Raw genomic sequence first — 20,707 nt, 5'->3', positions numbered from 1 at the left:
TGGCACCTTTGTTGTTGAAAAGATATCGTCTTTATCCAGATTTGCGTGATATCAATGTTTACGTAAGTTAGTATTGTTACGAAACATTCTGACCTCATTCAAAAAACGCTTGTCATTTTGTAAGGTCACAAAAGTCGCTGGTTATAGGACTTATAGTATATGTCACGGCCCTGATCATCCCTAAACTTGGACTGTTGCTGGCTTGAATATACAAACTCTGATTCTCAAATGTCTCGGTCCATCGTAGATTTAACAGGTTGGTATTAGAAACAGAGGTTTTGATCTCTGAGAAGTGAGAACCGTTGAACTTTGGTCAGGTCTGATCTCTCTTCACAACTAGTAGTAAAATTGGGTACAGGGTAGTTTGGTAAAATCAGGACTGCCCTTATGTCGATTCCATTTCCACTGCGAGTTTGGGTGATTTGATGATGTAGCAAACATTATATATAATTGAAACGTACTCTAATTTGGTGATTTGATGATGTAACAAACATTATATATATATAATTGAAACGTACTCTAATTTGGTGATTTGATGTAAAGTGATTACACTGTAAAGAACCTTTTTTGCAGGATCATCACGAAATAAAATATAAAAAAATCTTCATAGGCTGCTTGATTTTGTTGTGTTCTTCAAATATAGTATGGTCTAAAATGTTTCAACTGTAACGTCTCGTGAAAGCAACTGCAATGTCTGTTTATGACTTTTTTGGTTTGACTTTAGTTGCTAGCTACCATGCTTTTGTGGTCGTGGGAACTTTGCATTAAAGACCTTTAGATTCCTGTCCTTATTCAGAAGCCACTTGGTTGTGATTATTTTTTATTTGCAAGCCATACTTCTACTCTAACTTGTAGTATAACATTTCCTCCTCTCTCTATATATATATATATTTTTTTTGGTGGGGAAAGTATCCATTTTAGGAATGCCTCAACCAGATGGAGTTGAGTTAGCTTCTAGGAACAATGATGTTTTTGAAGATGAGGAGCTTCAGTCTCAATGGGCTGGTATTGAGAGATTACCAACTCTTGAAAGGATCAATACTGCTTTGTTCTGCAAAAGAGATGAAGAAGGGAAGAAAAGTGAGAGACGAGTCATGGATGTTTCTAAACTTGAGGATCTTGATAGACGTTTGTTTATTGATGAGCTCATCAGACATGTTGAGGATGATAATCTCCGCTTATTGCAGAACATAAGGAAGAGAACTGACGAGTAAGTCACACTTATCTCTTTCTATTAGTCTCGAGTATTCGTGATTCAGAAGACAAGGTTCATGTATTTTCTGTAGGGTTGGTATCGAGTTACCAACGATTGAAGTGAGGTTCAGTAATCTTTTTGTGGAAGCAGAGTGTGAGGCTGTTTATGGAAAGCCAATACCAACTCTGTGGAATGCTATCACTAGCAAACTCTCTGTAAGTGTCATTGAGTTTCTTTGACTTGTCTTTCTATTTTCATTTTCTGCTGAGATTCAATCTTTCTTTGTAATGGTTGATTTTGACAGAGATTCATGTGTTCAAAGGAAGAAAAGAAGATCTTGAAAGGTGTCAGTGGCATCATAAGGCCTAAAAGGTAGATTCTTGAAGTAGAAAACTTCCTGCATTGCTTTCAGGAATGATGAGTTTAATTCAGAAGATTTGAGGTTTTTTTTGTAGAATGACTCTGTTGCTTGGTCCTCCTAGTTGTGGTAAAACTACTCTACTACTCGCACTATCTGGAAGACTCGACCCTTCTTTAAAGGTTTGGTTCATTTCTGTCATTGAAGTGTGTTTATTTTTCATAACTCAATATGGATTGCTTCCACTTTTCAGACTAGAGGAGAAGTTAGTTACAATGGTCACTTCTTCTCAGAGTTTGTTCCTGAGAAAACATCGAGTTATGTAAGTCAAAATGATCTGCATATCCCAGAGCTTAGTGTGAGAGAGACACTCGATTTTTCGGGTTGTTTTCAAGGAACAGGAAGCCGTCTAGGTAAGGGTACTAATGAATTCTTATGTCTTTGTATTTTTATTGACCTTGAAAACTACTATAATCTTTATTACTCAATAGAAATGATGAAAGAGATTAGTAGAAGGGAGAAACTGAAAAGGATAGTTCCAGATCCTGATATAGATGCATACATGAAGGTAAAATAAACTTATCTTCAATATGACAAAAATCTATAAAACTTGATTTGAAGTTTAACTTTTTACCATGACAGGCAGCTTCAATTGAGGGTTCAAAAACTAATATACAAACCGACTATATCCTTAAGGTACTATATGATACTTGCAGAGTCTGTTCTTTTTATACTTCTCCTTCTATCAGAAGTTAACTAATGTGTCTGTGTTTCAGATACTAGGACTCAATATCTGTGCAGATACGCGTGTTGGAGATGCTTCAAGACCAGGAATATCTGGTGGCCAAAAGAGAAGACTAACTACAGGTACTTTTTAACTTTTCACACAATGGTATTTTAGGATCTTCCAAAGCAAACTTTCATATTTTGGTATATACATCTTGTAGGGGAGATGATCGTAGGTCCAATAAAAACTCTGTTCATGGATGAAATAACGAATGGTTTGGATAGCTCAACAACATTCCAGATTCTATCATGTCTCCATCAGTTTGTACGTCTCTCTGAAGGAACCATACTAGTTTCACTGCTTCAGCCTGCACCAGAAACATTTGAGCTTTTCGACGATGTGATTCTTATGGGAGAAGGAAAGATAATCTATCACGGTCCACGGGAACTTGTCTGTGGATTCTTTGAGGATTGCGGATTTAGATTTCCAACTAGGAAATCTGTAGCTGAGTTCCTTCAGGAGGTATGAATATGATAAATGATGATATATACTCTCTGGTCTTGTCTTGAAACTTTGATGATCATCATGCTCTTTTTGATGCAGGTTATTTCAAGAAAAGATCAAGAACAGTATTGGTGTCACAGAGACAAACCATATTGTTATGTCTCCATTGACTCATTTATTGAGAAATTCGAAAAGTCTGATCTTGGATTACAACTACAAGATGAACTCTCCAAGACATGTGAAAAGTACTCTCAGACGACTCACAAGGATGCACTTTGCTTTAGAAAATACTCACTTAGTAACTGGGAGATGCTAAAAGCTTGTTCAAGAAGAGAGTTTCTTCTAATGAAACGTAACTTTTTCGTTTACGTATTCAAATCTGGACTTGTGAGTTCTCTTTTTACTTTGCCAAAAAAGCTTTACTTGTTTCTTTACTAAACTTTTGTTGCCCTCTTTCTCCAGCTAATGTTGATTGGATCCATCACAATAAGTGTTTATTTACGGACTGGGTCTACAAGAGATGCTCGTCACGCTAATTATCTTATGGGTTCTTTATTCTTTTCTCTCTTTAAACTTCTTGCTGATGGACTTCCAGAACTCGCCTTGACAATCTCGAGGATTGCCGTGTTCTGCAAGCAAAAAGAGCTTTACTTTTATCCAGCTTGGGCATATGCAATCCCTTCAGCTATTTTAAAGATACCAATTTCATTTCTTGAATCATTCCTCTGGACCTCTCTGACATATTATGTCATTGGTTACAGTCCTGAGATTGGAAGGTACTAGTGCTACAATCTCCTTCAGTTCTTGAAACTTTTCTCTTCTTAACCAATTTTTTTTTTTTTGTTCTTCCTTCAGGTTCATTCGCCAGTTCTTGATCTTCTTTGCTTTACACCTTTCATGTATATCAATGTTCCGTGCTATAGCTGCCGTCTTTCGAGATTTTGTTATTGCCACAACCATGGGAACCATCATTATAGTGATTATCACAGTATTTGGAGGGTTTATTGTTCGGAAACGTAAGTTTGTTACTTGGAACTTGAGTTATATAATAGGTTTTTGAATTTGGAGGTTTCATTGTAATGGTGCTCTGTTATTTCTCAGCTTCAATGCCTGCTTGGCTTGAGTGGGGGTTCTGGCTTTCTCCATTGTCCTACGCTGAGATTGGTCTAACCGCTAATGAATTTTTCGCTCCACGGTGGAGCAAGGTACTGAATTCTTCTTCATAAGGCTTTCACATTTTTGTAGCTAATTGTTTTGTTCATTACTGATATATCCTTGTCATATTTTTTATTACCATTAGACAACATCTGAAAACATAACTTTGGGGGAACAAGTTCTAGATGCTCGCGGGTTGAACTTTGGTAGTCAGTCTTACTGGAATGCATTTGGTGCTTTAATTGGCTTCACACTCTTCTTCAATACTGTTTTTTCACTGGCCTTAACCTTTCTAAAGAGTAAGTTCACAAGATACATATCTATAGAAGATGTGACTTGATGAAGACGTGACTTAATGAAGTTGTTATTTCTCAGTTTCGCAGAGGTCTCGCGCTATAGTTTCTCGTGAGAAGAAAACTCAAAGCTCATACAAAGATTATGAAACAAGTTCTGAAACTGCTTCCCAATATAAAAATGCATTGCCTTTCAAACCCCTAACTTTCACATTTCAAGACGTACAATATTTTATTGAGACTCCTCAGGTAAAGAGACTAAAGAGTATTATAAATTTTATTGAATCCTTTCCAATCAAGACGTAAGAGTTATATAATGAGTGGGATATATATCATTTATGTTAAAAAGGGAAAGAAGCTGCAGCTTCTCTCTGACGTTTCAGGAGCATTCAAGCCAGGTGTTCTCACTGCTCTAATGGGTGTGAGTGGGGCTGGTAAAACGACTCTTCTTGATGTTCTCTCGGGTAGGAAAACACGCGGTGATATTAAAGGAAAGATAGAAGTAGGCGGTTACCTTAAGGTTCAAGAAACCTTTGCACGAGTTTCAGGTTATTGTGAACAATTTGACATTCATTCTCCCAATTTAACTGTACAAGAGTCTCTGCAATACTCTGCTTGGCTTCGACTTCCTTCTAACATCAATTCAGAAACGAAGAGCGTAAGTCATTATTTGGAAAAAAAAAACAAAAGTTGTCTTTTAAGCTTCCTTGTCTGAGTATTTTTCTTTATTATTTACTTTCAGGCAATAGTTAATGAAGTTCTTGAGACGATAGAGCTAAAGGAGATTAAAGATTCCATAGTAGGAATGGCTGGAATTAGCGGTTTAACAACAGAACAACGCAAAAGACTAACAATAGCTGTTGAGCTTGTTTCAAATCCTTCAATCATATTTATGGATGAACCAACAACAGGATTAGATGCAAGAGCTGCTGCAATTGTAATGAGAGCTGTTAAGAACATCGCTGAGACTGGCAGAACTGTTGTTTGCACAATTCACCAGCCGAGTATAGATATCTTTGAAGCATTTGATGAGGTATAAAGCTGTGAAACATTCATCTCATTATGAAGTTTCATACATCATATTGACCAAACCATTGCAGCTGATTCTGATGAAAAATGGAGGAAAGGTTTTCTATTATGGACCTCTTGGGCAACATTCATGCAAAGTTATTGAATACTTTATGGTCAGTTTCTATAGATAATACTGATACTGTTGCATACAAAGATTTGGTTTATTCTTAACTTAGAACAAGAAATGTCTTTACTGTAGAGCATTCCTGGAGTTCCGAAAATGAAAGAGAACTCTAATCCAGCCACTTGGATACTAGACCTTACTTCTAAATCATCAGAAGACAAACTTGGTGTTGATTTGGCACAGATGTACAAGGAATCAACTCTGTTTAAGTAAGTCTATATAAACAAGATCTCACTTAATTATACCTTGGATGTTGTTTGCCTGAAACTGTTATTGTTGGTTCTGTTTTAGGGAGAACAAAATGGTAATTGAGCGAATGAGATGTACATCTTTAGGATCTGAAGGTTTGATCTTGTCTTCACGATATGCTCAAACGGGTTGGGAACAAATCAAAGCATGTCTATGGAAACAACATATCTCTTATTGGAGAAACCCTTCCTACAATCTCACTCGCATCATTTTCATGTGTTTTACTTCTTTGCTCTGTGGCATTCTTTTCTGGCAAAAAGCCAAGGAAATGTTCGTCACACTCCCGCCGCCATCTTTATTGAATCCGGCTTTGAACCGCGTGATTTCCTTAATCAAACTTTGTTTAACTCTCCTTCTTTGCAGAAACAATCAGCAAGATCTATTCAACATATTTGGCTCAATGTTCACGGCTGTTCTATACTCTGGAATAAACAACTGCTCAACAGTATTGTTTTGCGTTGCAACCGAACGTAATGTCTTCTACCGCGAAAGATTTGCCCGTATGTACAACTCATGGGCGTATTCCCTTGCTCAGGTTAAAACACTTTCTCAATCAAACCATAAGGAAGAAAGAAAGAAAGAAAACTCAGCGTTGGTATTGACTTAAAAGGCTTACGTTTGCAGGTGTTGGTTGAGATTCCATACTCATTGTTCCAATCTATTGTATATGTGATAATCGTATATCCTATGGTTGGCTACCACTGGTCGGTCTTCAAAGTGTTTTGGAGCTTCTACTCAATCTTCTGCTCCTTGCTCATCTTCAACTATTTCGGCATGCTTTTAGTCGTCGTGACCCCAAACGTTTACGTTGCTTTTACTCTCCGCTCTTCTTTTTACTCAATTGTCAATCTCTTTGCTGGTTATGTCATGCCAAAACCAGCAAGTCCTCTTACCTCTCTTCACCAAGTATCTAAATTTCTATCCTTGCTGTTATGAGATTTTGAGAGTTTTTTTTGTCGTTGATGCAGAACATTCCAAGATGGTGGATTTGGATGTATTACTTGAGTCCTACGTCATGGGTTTTGAACGGATTGCTCACATCGCAGTTTGGAGATATGGAGAAAGAGATATTCGCTTTTGGAGAGAAGAAGAAGGTTTCAGCTTTCTTGGAAGGTTATTTTGGTTACAAATATGACTCTTTGGCTCTTGTAGCTGTCGTTCTTATGGCCTTCCCCATTCTCTTGGCATCTCTTTTCGCATTCTTCATTGGTAAACTCAATTTCCAAAAGAAGTGAATTCCAATATACTTAAATGAATGAGAATGTTTTGGTATTTACAAATGAGTTTTTTCTTGTCCTTAGAAACAAGTAGAAAGAAAATAAAAAGCTTCCAAAATTAGTGAACAAACTGATACTACAATTGTGCAAAACAAAACAAAAAGGTGCAATCGAGAAAACTCACATAACTTCAAACTCAAAAGTCAAAACTTTGGATAGAGAATGAGACTAACCATATACATAAGAAGGATCTATATTTTCTTCTTCTCCTTCCACTTGTTACAAAAAGAGAGACAAAGAAACGAGCTATGGTGTTAAATGCAGAATCGTGCGAGTTCTCAGGGTGGTCAAACTCAGTCTTGTATGAGTCACTTTTTCCGAAGTTGGTCAGGAAGATAAAGCTAACCCACCTATTGAGCATTAAAGCAGAGTTCTCTTACACACTGTGTCGCATCAACAAGCTTACCTCGGAGTCCACCACTAGTTTCGAGCAGAATAACCGTAGACCTTGCTCTGGCTTTTTAGCTGATTCTTGAAGAGAATTGCCAACACAACATTGTTAAGTGTTCATGGCAATTAGCTCATCCGGCATGCATTGCCTTATATTAATGACCATCGATTTGTTATAAGACGAGGAGATGTCACAACATTGGCGGCGAGGAGAACCCATCTGAGGAAAGAAAAATGTGAACCCGGGCAAAACTGAAGGCATTTTTACTGATAAGCAAGAGATATAGATTATACCTGTTCAGCACCAAGTTCTAGCTTACGAGATAGAACTCTGATGCGTTCTAGACGCTTAACAGCTTCTGCTCTGTGGCAATTTCCGACTCTATGGAGATAATAATTACTCCATGTTCCCTCATTCCCATCTGATCCTACACTGTCCAAGAAAAAGACGAGGGGTCTCCCGCATGGATCCCTGGGATAATCTCTTGTACTGAACATATAATTGCTTTGAACCCCTGACCCTCTCCTCCATGTAGAAAACGTCTTTTGCAGGGTGAGAAGTTCCGGGAGAAGTTTATTACCTTCATAAACTTGAATCGCGTAACCCCACACAACCGAAACAGTCACTGTGTTCAAAGAATCATAACACACACTCTGCTGCAAAATCCTCCCAGTATCTAAACCTGAAGCCCCGATAAGACGAGCCACAGATTCTGTCCGGTTCATTTTTGGAAAGAACGGATCAACTGCATCCAAGTGATGAAGGGATACCAATGGAGATAAAGGGTGTGCACATAGCAGACCAAATATGTTCCCTCTTACATCGACCTATGAAAAGAGCACATATATATAGTAATATTAAAATTAACTTCTCTAGCAGCACAACTCATATCTGGTAAGGTAAACAAATTAGACTTATCCGGAAATTACTGGAACAGAAAGGCACATACTAACTACACATAAGACAACTAACCTAACTTTCAATCACTGAACTAAACTCGTCTAATATAGAAATCTCTCAGAAAATTTCTTGTTCAGCAATCAGCATCAATATCACAGTGAAAATTTCTCAATCATACCAAAATTGTTTTCAACTAATTTACTAAAAAAAAAAAAAAAAAAAACCAATTCCTTAATTACCTGATGAAATCCAGGTTCATGAGTTAACGTAACACCAAGCTCAGCCAAGCAAGAGAAGATCCTAGAGTCACTTCCATACATATGCGAATACCTCATCAAACAAGAATCCAAAACCTTAGCCAAAACCTTGGCAAGCGAAGCACTAATTGCGAATCCTCCTCCACCAAACGCCATATCAAACGAATACCTAACGTTCTGATCATAAAACTCCGAATTACTCCCGACGTAATACCATTTCCGGTGATCATACTTTGACAAAACCTTCACCAAATTATCTACAAAGAACACAGTATCATCGTCGCCGAACACAAACCACCGCACATCTTTATCTCCTCGATCCACAATCTCCTTAACGACACGAGCCACACGAATCGCTGATCGGAGACCACCAGGGAAGTTATAAGGAAACCTAGAAACGTCTTTAGAGACAACCACAGGAGGGAGAGTTAGATCGGGCTCGAATCCACCGCGATCGAGAAACACGACGGCGCGTGTAGACTCAGGAGTATACCAGAGACGAACGTAGGAGCTACGACGGAGCCAAGAGTCGTGAGAAGCAGCGATCGAGAAGAGTAAGTGACGGCGTCGAGTTGGGAACACGGTCAAGGATCTAGCGATCGATGAAATCTTCTCGCGGCGGAAGGTTCCGTAGGAGAAGATGATGTAGATGATGAAACAGAAGATGAGTAACAAGAAGATGTTTCTGATTCGTGTATAAGTTAGCGCCGGAGATTTGGCCGGGAAGAGCATTTCCGGCGAGAGGGATTCGAGTCTTGAGAGTGATGGATCAGGTCGTCTCTTACGTCTCGTTTGGTTCATTTTCTGAGTTTTGGTTTTTTAGAGTTTCTTCTTCTTCTTCTTCTCTGTACTGTAGAGTCGACGACGGTTAAGTTTCTCTCTCGGAAAGTGGTAGAGCGACGCCGTCACTTTCAGTGAATAAGGCTTTGGTCATTTGAGTTTGCGGGTCAGGTATTTCAGATCCGGCTCTAATTCTCGGACCTTCTAGATGATGTTGAAGGTTAGGACTTAAGACTTAAGGAGTTGTGTAAATCTATTTTGTAATAATGACTTACGAAAAAAAAAAACCAAACATATATCCTCTAAGTATTATTTTCAAAAATACTTTATTTATTTTTTTTAAGATTAAGATTTTCATGTGCCGTACACTGTAGTACTATAGTTTTAAAAATATATAATTTATTTAAAAAATTAACTATATATATGACTAATGTTTTGTATATTTTAAATATATATCCCTTATATTATTATGTTTGAGGTTTACCGGTTTAAAATATAAGAACAACAACCAATACACTACTAGATAAAAAATTTAAAATTTAAATTGTGTTTGTTTGTGAATTTTGTTTTCAGTTGTGAGATTGTATTATTGTATTTTAATTTTAAATTGCTAAATTTAGAATATAACATATGGTATATAGTAGTACAAATTGTTTTTTTACATAATCATAATTTAATTAAAGTCAATTATATATGCCTATTATTCTAATATTGATTGTGTTAACAAAATAATGAACGTATTGTAACGGTTAATGATAATTTTAAATTTTATGATTTACTATTTAAATTTCACACTTCATATATTTCAACACCATATTACCAGTTTACAAAAAGACACACCCCACTACAACGTTTCGTTCAAATAAACAACCATATGACCATATGCTAAAATGTAAACAGAAACATCATATCAAAACAATAAAGCATAAAACATGCATTTTCCAAATTCTCATGCGTACATGTCTTCTTGTTTCACTAGGAATTAAAGAAAAAAAATCTAGTTGAATGGTAAGCTAAACAATCTAGTAACAAAAAAATGCAAAAGTTAGGTATGCTTATGATATAGAGACGCTAATCGAGTTTGGTGAGTTTAGATGATGCTGGTGTGGTGAGAAGTATTTATAGAGTTTTGAGAATACTATAGGGTTTTGGGTAGATGAGTACCAAAAATCTTGATGATCAAGTATACAATATCTTCACAATCTTTTAATTTTGGAATTGTTAACGTAGGATTCAAAATTAAATAAGCTATAGAATATGACATTTTTTCCTTTTTCCGTTTTCGAAGATAAAATGGAGGAATACATATTGACATAAAGGTTTGTGTGTGATTTACAAATATCATTATTGCTAGCATAAATATTGTAATGAATTAAGGAGATATTTTTAGGAATTTGACAAAACCAATATTTAATGAGATATGGTAACCAATCATTGATTGATTAAGGAGATATTTTAGAAAAAAATTCTTAGACCAAAATCTTGGTTTTAAATTATATGCTTAATATATTAAATATCAATAGCATTCTTTATAAATATGTTCCAACTTTAAGATTTTTTTTAAAAATGTACTTGGAAAATGTATATATAGATACCCTAAAAAAATTTGATTAAAAATATCAAAATTTCATTGCTGCTAACTTTATGCAACATTACAAAACAAGCCATAGGCATGTAAGTATATGGAAAAGCTAATGGCGGTAGTAATCAAGGATAATGACATATGTATGAAGAATATCCTAAAGCTGCTTTTAGTTCATTGCTTCAAATCTTTGTAATTTGGTTCAAATTACTACAGTTTTGCATCATTTATGTAAGTGACTCAAGTGCTGATGCAAATATATGTATTAGCTGAAATAATTATTTGTAGTGGTGTCTATAATCAATATTAATATGTATTAGTTACAAAAATGATAGTTTTATAATATTTGTAAAAATCAATGATGTAAAGTTTGCACCAGTTTATTAATATTACTTTTAATATTGCATCAATTATCTAATTAATGTAAATTCATATTTGAATCACAATGATGTAAATTAATATATATATATATATATATATATATATATATACATCAAAATTTAATGAAGCGATATCTAATAATCAATAGCAACATTCAAAAAAGATAAACTCACTCGACAATTGGGAGTAATGTTTTGATCATCTCATAGTATTACAAAGTTAAGCTGAATGATAAATGGGCGAAAATTCAGAATGAAATTGATAAATGGACTCGACTATTAAAACCAACACAAATTTAATGAAGCGATATCTAATATAAATTGTTGTAATTGATATAAATTAGATATTTTGAAATAACTAGTAATAATCTATATAAGCAAAAATCAGTTATTTATTGACACAAAGTAATTGATGCAAAACATCTTTTTGTATAGTTCAATTGTTCTAAATATGTGCAGAATAACTAATATCAAAGGAATCAGTTGTACACTTGTAGTATCACAATCTTGTCAAATATATATATACTAGATTAAGACCCGTGCTAGAGCAAGAGTTGAAATTCATTTTATTTATATTGTGATTTTTATATAAAATATAATTTATGTGATTGTTTTAAAAAGTTTTTTTGGATAAAATATTATGCAATAAAATCATATGCTAAATATGATGACTTGAAAAATACACTTATTTTGTAAGTTTTATATTGTTAATGATTCTAGATAAGTACTCGTGCTATAAAGTTTATTATATTATATAAAACTATAAAATTCAACAAAAATATGAAATTGACTTTAAATATTCAAATTTTGACCCGTTACTCAGTAAAATTTTTAATTGAATAGATATTATTTTTAAAAAATAATGTTACTAAAGATTGAATATTTTATATATTGAACAATTTATATTTGTTTTTAAAAAATTAACTTATGGTATATCCAGAAATAAAACTATTTTTTAATTATAATAAATAATATGATAATTTATTTGTTTCACAAAATAGACTCATATATAAAAATGAGAGGTGAAGTGTAATGATAATTAACAACTAATATGTTAAGTTATATATCAAATTAATATGGATGAATAATTTAATAAAGGAATTTAATATGATAATTTAGATGATATCAAATGCTTCTTTAGAATTTTCTCTTTAAGATTTTAGGAAATAAATTAAAGTTGCACCCACTCTTTAACTTGTAACCAATTAATCTATCAATTAATCTATAATCTATTTGTAACCAACTTATTAAAATTATATCGTCTACAAAACAATGTTGTGTATTTCAGTTTTATTATATAAGATATATATATATATACATATACCAAAAGAATATTATTATTCTGTATTATATTTGATATATTTTTAAAAATCACTAAAAAAATAAATTTTGTATTCAAATTTGGTTTTTATTCTCTTATTATTTTATATAATTTAATATAAATTTACAGCATCTTGATGCAAATACTTGTTATACTCAATATTGTCACAAAAATGGTAAAATATAAAAGCAATATGATAAGGAGAATAGAACTGAAGTACTTATACTTCACCTCTCATTATACTTCACCTCTCAATTTTGTACTTCACCTGCTCAATTCCCGAGACCAGCACTAAGCACAAGGTCGCCTTCTGACCCTTTGCTTCGAGTTACAAATTTTATTGACAGGAGCTCTAACTCCTGGGATATAGCTCAGCTTACGGCTACTTTTGTACCAGAGGATGTTGCTATAATTTCAGCCTTGCCGATGCGACAACCGGATGCTCCGGATTTGTTGGGCTGGCATTTTACCAAGTCTGGTAAATATTCGGTTAAATCAGGGTACGATATTCTTCGCTCAAATATGAAAGGTCCTTCTGAATCGAAAGTATTTGGACCAGACATTGTACCTCTTCAGGCCTTTGTATGGAAAATCAGGTGTCCACCAAAACTTCTTCATTTTATGTGGCAAATACTTTCTGGTTGTGTCGCGTTTACGGCAAATCTACGCAAACGTGGTATGAGTTGTGATACCATGTGCGGCCTTTGTGGCTGTCAGGAGGAGACGATTAATCATACTCTCTTTGAATGTCCGGCAGCTAGACAGGTTTGGGCGTTGTCGCATTTTCCGACAGGCCCGGGTTTCTTCCCCTCGGCGTCTGTTTTCACAAACATGGATTTTCTTTTTTGGCGATTTACAAATACTCCAGAACATGAATTTTTCCCTTGGATTTTGTGGTATATCTGAAAAGCGCGCAATGATAAATTTTTTGGTAACCTCGACTCAAACCCCCTGGCCATTTTGCGGTTAGCGGAGGATGAGGCGAAAGCATGGGCTCTGGCTCAAGTAGAGGATATGGTATTAGCTTCGGATGCTACCACTGCGGTGGTTCACCGTGGAAATGGGGGATTAGGGGTTCCTAGGTCATGCTCGAGCTATATTTGCTTCGTAGATGGGTCCTGGAAAGCAACAGATCGTTTTGCGGGTAGAGAATGGTTTTGTACTTCGCCTTGGGGTGATGGCCCTACTATGGGTGCTGCCAATCATCGTCGTAGTCTCTCTCCTCTTCATGCCGAGATTGAAGCCCTTGTTTTGGCTACGCAGTTGTAAAGACTGTCACTCTCAATCTATTTCTCAAATGGTCACATAATTCCACATTTTTTAATGTTATGTTGTAATCAGTGGGTTATTGATTCTCTAACCACTCTTTTCGGCCATGAATTCTCTTTAAGACCAAACGACCAACTAGTTAAGAGAAAGAGTGGCACCCCTGTCACCCAAATAACATAAAAAAAAATATTGTATGGTTTAAAATAATGTGTTGTTTAATCATTAAGGAAATTCTATAGACCACGAAAATACAATGATTCATTCTAGAAGGTGTGACTGCGATTTGAGATCCAAAGAGTCAACCACATGAGATCGAGAGATCGTCTGGTGGATGGAAAAATAACTAAAATGATTGACATATTGGTCCTCTAGAAACAATTTAGTAATTTTTATCAAAACAATAGGTCAATACTCTGCCATCTGTATAACATGTTTAATGACATAATCCAAAATAACCATTTTCTTTAAATAACAATCATTCCTATAAACCTCTAAAACTTCAAGACTTCATCAACACAAGAGAGACAAAAAGAGAAAGAGAGAGTAAAAAGATTTGCAAAGGAGTTGAGAAAGAAGAAGAGAGAAGAAGCGAAGACGGAGGATGCAGAAGACTCTGCACGGAGAGTCCCAAAGCTCCGGTGAGCTGTGAGCTTTGCCACGAGAACGCAGCCGTGTATTGTGAGGCAGACGCTGCTTTCCTTTGTAAGAAATGCGACACATGGGTCCATTCTGCTAATTTTCTTGCTCGGAGACATCTCCGGAGCGTGATCTGCTCGACCTGTCGGAAGTTAACTTGTCGTTTCCTTGTCGGAGATAATTTTAATGTCGCTTTACCGGAGATAAGGACGATGGCACGAGGTGAAGAAGATAGTACTGATCACAAAGTCCCCTTTGTTTTTCTCTTATTTTTTTTTTGTTCTCTCGTAATTGAGATTAATCTTGATAGGGTTTATGTAATAATATTTTTTTTTCTAAAGAAATTGTTGGGAAATTACATTCTTAAGCTTAAAAGTTAAGAAATTGCTCAATCATTCTTAATATATTTGAAAGTTTGTTTTTTTTTTGGTAAAAATATTTGAAAGTTTGTTTTTCTAGCTGCATCACCACTTTCTCTTAAGAACTTCCTTAGACACATAGAAAAAGTTAAGACAAATTAGTAACAATGATGCGGTCCCAATAGTAAGCTTTAAGAAATCAAGAAACTATGGCAAACATAAAAATGTGCCTTTATTCTTATGCTTTATTTCTCTTAAATAAGAAAACAATAAAACGTTACATATTACAATCAAGTGAAAAAGGACAAGTAGCGAGAGTGGTCCAAAAGACAAACAAAAAACAATCTTTTCTATTATCAACATTTAATTGAGATTAAAGAACTGTATGCAAGAACTAGGCAATGACTCTTTCTTAGTTTCTTGATACTCTTGTTTGGTTTCTTAATTCGGTCTGATCGTTCTCGTCGCTGTGATCGGTAGTTTCTTTGGTCCCATAAAAAACCGAGGAAATACTCTAGTAAAAAGAGCAACTTTGAGGGGGTTTTTTTTTTGGTGATTTTAGGGTTTTATAGTTTGATCTTGTAGTTTTTCTCAAGAAGTTCTGTGTTACTTTACCAGCAAGAAACTGTTATTAATCTCTTGGGTGGAGTGAGATTTTTTCTTTACTTGATAGTTCTTCGAAGAGAAGCATCACTAGTTCACATCACCATTGATGCATCATAATCAAAATTTTCTCCAGCTTTCACAAATCTTCCTTTCACCCGCTTTCTAGTATCGGCTCTCGCTTTGCGTGATGCATATCGTATTTGCTTCCCAAACCTACCAAAACAAAAAAAACGTACCACAAAATATCAAAATTTATCGTCAGAGATTATGTTTCAAAAGCATGACCCTGACTCCGATTCTGTTATATATGCCAAAGCATGAACCTTGACTCTGTTTCTGATACTTACATGCGCCTTGACTTCTTTTGTTTGTATCTCTTTTTAGCCTCGTCCCTTGATTTTGGATTATAAGTAACTTCAACATTTGATTCCCATGGCGAATCTCCGATAAGAAACCCTGGAGAAATCCCGCAATCTTGGTAATCAGTGGGACTGCTTTCTCCTGTGATGTTGGTCATTGAAAGCGACATGCTTGTAAAAACATTCCCGCCGTATAAAGCAGGAAGAAAAAGAGGAGAGAGGCCAGTTTTATTATCTTCCTTATATGAACCCTCGTACTTGTAACACTTGGTTTGATCAGGTGATGAACATCCAATAATATCATTGCTTGCGTTAAAATTCAAAGGTGCATCATCTAAGTTAATCCCTTCGCATAGATCTAAACCAGAACATTCCTGCATAAGAGATGGAATATAATTAAACAACATGAAAAAAGCTTTGTTCTTTTATCATAATTTAACATTTTGACAGATTACTTAAGCAAGACGTTACCTCCTCTATCACATTAGGAAGATTATATTCCATGGAAAAGATAGAAGGATGGTCTTTGAGATTCTGAGTTTGTGTAACCATAGGAGTAGATAAACCATCCCAATCAACTAACTCATTTATTTTGATGCTATCATCAAATGGAGAAACCCAATTCGTGGCGGAAGGTTCTATAACCGAAGACCAGATCTTGGTGAAATCTGATGGAGAAGGACAACCAGAGTAAGGGTTCAGATTCTGAAGTTTGTGTCCTAAACCATTGCAGTTACTTGCGGTCCAGTGACATCCTTGGCAAAGAGATACCTTCTCGTTCATGCAATGGATTACCGTAGGCTGCAAGAAACATTTCTCGCAGAGCAAAGATCGCGTGTGTCTTTGAGACAGAGGATTGGCTGAGTGTACATTAACGTCACAGTTTAAGCAAAGTTTAGCCGAATCAGATTTGCAGTAGATTAATGCTTTTTCGGTTCCACAATAGTCACATTGAGCCTCCATATTTCTTCTAAGACAGACACCCCTAAAACTCCTACAGCATAAAGATATCATAAGATGAAACAAAATTAAGATCGTAACATTGTTGGTTCATGTTTATTTGTGTGTGTGTGTGTGTGAGATTCAATGGAGGTTAGAAGAGAAGCACTCACTAAACAAATAAACGTGTAAAAATAGTATGTGAGTTAGGGTTCAAAGATAGAAGCGTTACAAGGGTGTGTAAGTGAGTCCAGTGGCAAAGGAGATGAGAAAGAAAAGAGAAAAAGGTTTTGCTCTGTTTTTATTCTGTTTGGTGCCCAACACGTGGGGGTATCTTTGGCACGTGTGTCTCTTGTTCGTTAGATACTTTTCTGTCCTAATGTGGTTGACCGTACAGTTCGGAGTATTGGTTTGATTCTTTAGTTACTATGTGTGGCTCTCATTTTAAAACACGTTTTCATTTCGCCGAGGCATAAATATCTCAGTTGCCCAAAACATCCGAGAAACAAGACTAGTTCGAAGCAAAGCTATTCCGTGTGCTCGTTTAACGTGGGTTAGGACTAATGAGTTTGCAGCATACCATACCAGACACGTTTGTTTTAACTTTTAACCGGTGGGTTATGGTTAGTGTACTGTCCAATTTTTTCATGACCTATATGTTAAAGATCATTATTGATGAGAGATGCTTAGAGGGTTATACACTTTACTTTATTGAGAAAGCCAGTAACCATCCATGTCCAAACAAGTAGTTGATTCCATTTGTGATTTCTTGACACAGACCTTTGGCCTTTGTGTCGACTTCTCTCAACCAAGTCTGAGACATGTTCATCACTAGACTGCAAGATTGTTTAAGAACCTCTTAACTTATGAGATTAGATAAGTTAGCAAGTCTACAGCTCGATTTATACTAGGAAGGGGTGTACTACTGATAAACCTTTCAATTTCTTTTATGAGACCAAAAATATGAAATTAGAACACATTAACAAAAGATTAATCTGTAAGAAAACAACTTTAACAAAAGATTCAACACATCAAATGTTCTATCTAAAAACAATGGTCTCTCTCATCGATCTCAGCCTCTTTGGTCACCACCCCATTGTTATACTCCTCAATGTTGATGATCACAATGTTCTTCAACCAAGAGGTTCACCACCCCATTCAAATTACACTTGTCTATGAATTAATAAAGTAACACCTTCCGATTTCCAGGATAAACAATAACAGAAAACAAAACCCAATGTGATTGATACAAAATATACGAGGCATTTCCAGGATCAAAAGGCAGAGAGAAAAGCAAGATGATCAGGATATACCACAACATATATAGCGTCACAAGCCATTATACCTGAAGGAATTGTGTTTTATCCATCAGAATTGGTAATGGACGCCACAATAAAAATAACCTAAAAAAACACTTTCAATCAATTAGGAAAAAAACAAAATAAAGGAAAATGCTCAGTGGAAGGAGAAGTCGTTTAATTAAGGAGAGCTCACGGTATAACCCACTGCTCTTCTCACTCTTCGTGCTTTTCTCTCATCATTGTATCATCATCAAAACAATAACAATCCAACCAAAACACAAAAAAAAAAACAAAACAAATGGTAAGAAACACAAAGCCTCAGTGTGTGTAACAAATTCAGATCATAGATTCAAAGAACCTCACTGAAATCCGCTAAGATAATTGTTTTTATCATCATCAGCTTTTTCATACCCCAAACAAAAACACATCCAATCCAAACAAAAAAACCTTCAAAACAAAACTTTATTCAATAATGGATTTTTAAAAAAAGACAAGATTTTAGTATGAAAGAAAGGGAGGTTAATAATATTCAGACAGCCAAGGGTTAATCTTCAACTACTGGGAGAAGAATCCCAGATCTGAAACTCTAGTCCATATATACACTTTTGTCATCACCATATCATCCTTACCCCCTTTCCTTACAACACCCATTCAAAAACATCACAAACCTCTTTCAATAAACCCTAAAAACCAAACAACTACGGCAAATAGACAAGAAAAGAGAGAGAGATCCTATGAATTGAAGAAGACCAAAGTCACTAAAAACCATATAAATACACAACACAGACAGACACAAAAGAAACTCATCTGAAGATTAGGGTTTTACTTCCGGCGGCTACCCTACCAATACCATAATCTATTCTTAAGGTTTTCTTGGCCCAATAATACTTAATGGGCCAGCTTACGTGACCCAACAAACAACTTCCATTTATTATTAAAACCCACTACCTTTTGTCATTTGTCCCTATCAACGAAGATTCCAAAAAAACAGTAATGACAAAGATCGAGCTTGTGTTCATACCTTCACCAGGCATCGGCCACCTCCGGCCAACCGTGAAGCTAGCTAAGCAACTCATCAGCAGAGACGATCGTATCTCCATCACTTTCATCATCATCCCTCCTAGAAACGACGTCGGCGATGTAACCACTTATATCGCATCACTCACTACAAAGTCTCAAGATCGTCTCCGTTACGAATCTATCTCCGTGGTTAAAGAACCACCGAACGCTGATCTAGAGCCTTCTCAGGTTTACATCGAGAGAAAAAAGGCTCAAGTGAGAGATGCAGTTACTAGCATTCAAGATCCAACAAGAAAGCTGGCAGGGTTCGTGGTGGACATGTTCTGTTCCTCGATGACCGATGTAGCCGACGGATTCGGAGTTCCATGTTACATGGTCTACACATCGAACGCTACGTTTCTTGGAATGACTCTCCACGTTCAGGAAATGTACGATGAGAAGAAGTATGACGTCAGTGATTTGGATGAGTCCGTGGACGAGTTGGTGTTTCCTTGTTTGTATCGTCCTTATCCTGTGAAGTGTCTCCCTCATATCCTCAGTTCAAATGAGTGGTTTCCTTTTATCCGGACTCTAGGTAGATCGTTTCGGAAGATGAAGGGTATTTTGGTAGATACTGTTGCTGAGCTGGAACCTCACGCTTTGAAAATGTTCGAAAGTGGCGATGGTGATCTTCCTCAAGTTTACCCAGTTGGACCAGTGTTGGATCTTGAAGACGGTTCTGTCGATGAGGACGAGAAGGGATCGGAGATTTTGAGGTGGCTTGATGTGCAACCGGATAAGTCTGTTGTGTTTCTTTGTTTTGGAAGCATGGGAGGTTTCACTGAGGAACAAACTAGAGAGATAGCTGTAGCGTTAGACCGAAGCGGTCATCGGTTTCTTTGGTCACTCCGTCGTGCGTCACCGAATATAATGAAGGACCGTCCCGGAGATTTCACTGATTTGGAGGAGGTTCTTCCGGAGGGGTTCTTGGACCGGACGTCGGATAGAGGGAAAGTGATCGGATGGGCACCACAAGCGGCGGTGCTAGCGAAACCGGCTATAGGAGGATTCGTTACTCACTGCGGGTGGAACTCGATGCTAGAGAGCTTGTGGTTCGGTGTTCCGATGGTGACGTGGCCGCTTTACGCGGAACAGAAGGTGAACGCGTTCGAGATGGTGCATGAGCTGGGACTTGCGGTGGAGATACGGAAGTGCATTACAGGAGATTTGGTGATGGTCAGTGAGATGGAGACGGTTACGGCGGAGGATATAGAGAGAGCGACCAGGTGTGTGATGGAGCAGGGCAGTGATGTCAGGAAAAGAGTGACGGAGATGGCTGAGAAGTGTCGTGTTGCGTTAATGGACGGTGGATCTTCGCATTTGGCTTTGCAAAAGTTTATTCAAGACGTTACCAAAAATGTTGCCTCATTTGGGTTTAGGGACGTATGAGATACGGTGACTCAGTTCCAACTTCCAAGTGTTATTATGTATTTGTTTGCTATTGCTATGTCTTTTGTTTGTGTTTTTTTCTTTTTTTCTTTTTTGTGTTATCGTTATGGTGTTATGTTTTTTTCTGTCTTGAATCTGTAGACGCAACTGTTTTTATGTAATAATGTACTTTAATTAGTACAAAGAGAAAATCTGAGCTAGTAGACGTGTGTTTTTAGATTTTAGT

General features: G+C 36.3%; 4 protein-coding genes, 4 non-coding genes and 2 pseudogenes across 18 annotated transcripts; 4 read left to right on the top strand and 6 right to left on the bottom strand.

Moving 5' to 3' along the window:
- The first annotated feature begins 750 nt into the window (after window positions 1-750).
- LOC104718912 (ABC transporter G family member 43) lies at window positions 751-6,956 on the top strand. 8 transcript variants are annotated; one of them, XM_087470211.1, is made up of 23 exons: window positions 751-1,210; window positions 1,287-1,410; window positions 1,500-1,567; window positions 1,651-1,735; window positions 1,807-1,966; window positions 2,045-2,121; window positions 2,196-2,249; window positions 2,330-2,420; window positions 2,501-2,802; window positions 2,884-3,136; window positions 3,247-3,560; window positions 3,640-3,800; window positions 3,886-3,989; window positions 4,085-4,238; window positions 4,315-4,481; window positions 4,582-4,890; window positions 4,975-5,265; window positions 5,333-5,416; window positions 5,503-5,636; window positions 5,719-5,946; window positions 6,040-6,211; window positions 6,301-6,555; window positions 6,645-6,956. In XM_087470211.1, exons 11-23 carry the CDS (start codon window positions 3,250-3,252, stop codon window positions 6,909-6,911), a joined length of 2,637 nt encoding a protein of 878 aa, XP_087326337.1. In that variant the 5' UTR covers window positions 751-1,210; window positions 1,287-1,410; window positions 1,500-1,567; window positions 1,651-1,735; window positions 1,807-1,966; window positions 2,045-2,121; window positions 2,196-2,249; window positions 2,330-2,420; window positions 2,501-2,802; window positions 2,884-3,136; window positions 3,247-3,249; the 3' UTR covers window positions 6,912-6,956. The 8 variants fall into 8 exon arrangements, 6 of the variants coding, with proteins under 6 accessions (XP_087326337.1, XP_010435041.2, XP_087326336.1 ...); XM_010436739.3 differs by having other exon boundaries at window positions 795-1,210; window positions 2,884-3,171; XR_015569043.1 differs by having other exon boundaries at window positions 796-1,210; window positions 2,884-3,171; window positions 4,616-4,890.
- Window positions 6,896-9,697, bottom strand: LOC104718913 (uncharacterized). The gene is made up of 3 exons (XM_010436740.3): window positions 8,484-9,697; window positions 7,638-8,171; window positions 6,896-7,563 (listed from the first exon to the last, which is right to left on the bottom strand). The coding sequence occupies exons 1-3, from the start codon at window positions 9,300-9,302 to the stop codon at window positions 7,453-7,455; spliced, it is 1,464 nt and encodes a 487-aa protein (XP_010435042.1). The 5' UTR covers window positions 9,303-9,697; the 3' UTR covers window positions 6,896-7,452.
- Window positions 9,698-12,990: 3,293 nt separating this feature from the next.
- LOC147936070 (uncharacterized) lies at window positions 12,991-13,833 on the top strand. Its single transcript, XM_087468578.1, has 2 exons — window positions 12,991-13,363; window positions 13,475-13,833. Exons 1-2 carry the CDS (start codon window positions 12,991-12,993, stop codon window positions 13,831-13,833), a joined length of 732 nt encoding a protein of 243 aa, XP_087324704.1.
- Window positions 13,834-14,297: 464 nt separating this feature from the next.
- On the top strand, window positions 14,298-14,890 carry LOC104720361 (B-box domain protein 30 pseudogene; annotated as a pseudogene). Its single transcript, XR_015568240.1, has one exon. The product of XR_015568240.1 is annotated as a B-box domain protein 30 pseudogene (transcript).
- Window positions 14,891-15,030: 140 nt separating this feature from the next.
- Window positions 15,031-16,999, bottom strand: LOC104732125 (putative zinc finger protein CONSTANS-LIKE 11). 2 transcript variants are annotated; one of them, XM_087470209.1, is made up of 4 exons: window positions 16,906-16,999; window positions 16,265-16,787; window positions 15,782-16,167; window positions 15,031-15,647 (listed from the first exon to the last, which is right to left on the bottom strand). In XM_087470209.1, exons 2-4 carry the CDS (start codon window positions 16,754-16,756, stop codon window positions 15,527-15,529), a joined length of 999 nt encoding a protein of 332 aa, XP_087326335.1. In that variant the 5' UTR covers window positions 16,757-16,787; window positions 16,906-16,999; the 3' UTR covers window positions 15,031-15,526. The 2 variants fall into 2 exon arrangements, with proteins under 2 accessions (XP_087326335.1, XP_087326334.1); XM_087470208.1 differs by having other exon boundaries at window positions 16,265-16,942.
- A 639-nt stretch (window positions 17,000-17,638) lies between these two features.
- On the top strand, window positions 17,639-20,681 carry LOC104718915 (UDP-glycosyltransferase 71B5 pseudogene; annotated as a pseudogene). The gene has a single exon (XR_015569097.1). The product of XR_015569097.1 is annotated as a UDP-glycosyltransferase 71B5 pseudogene (transcript).
- LOC147936069 (small nucleolar RNA snoR80) lies at window positions 17,984-18,111 on the bottom strand. Its single transcript, XR_015569812.1, has one exon. It is a non-coding gene; the product is annotated as a small nucleolar RNA snoR80 (small nucleolar RNA).
- LOC147936068 (small nucleolar RNA Z152/R70/R12) lies at window positions 18,183-18,279 on the bottom strand. Its single transcript, XR_015569824.1, has one exon. It is a non-coding gene; the product is annotated as a small nucleolar RNA Z152/R70/R12 (small nucleolar RNA).
- Window positions 18,347-18,436, bottom strand: LOC147936067 (small nucleolar RNA R11/Z151). The gene has a single exon (XR_015569833.1). It is a non-coding gene; the product is annotated as a small nucleolar RNA R11/Z151 (small nucleolar RNA).
- On the bottom strand, window positions 18,555-18,657 carry LOC147936066 (small nucleolar RNA Z157/R69/R10). Its single transcript, XR_015569817.1, has one exon. It is a non-coding gene; the product is annotated as a small nucleolar RNA Z157/R69/R10 (small nucleolar RNA).
- Window positions 20,682-20,707: the final 26 nt, after the last annotated feature.

This window comes from Camelina sativa, chromosome 10, assembly GCF_030686135.1.
Source record: "Camelina sativa cultivar CO46 ecotype springtype chromosome 10, ASM3068613v1".
NCBI classification, from domain to species: Eukaryota; Viridiplantae; Streptophyta; class Magnoliopsida; order Brassicales; family Brassicaceae; genus Camelina; species Camelina sativa.
This window is presented reverse-complemented; position numbering and strand designations above follow the sequence as displayed.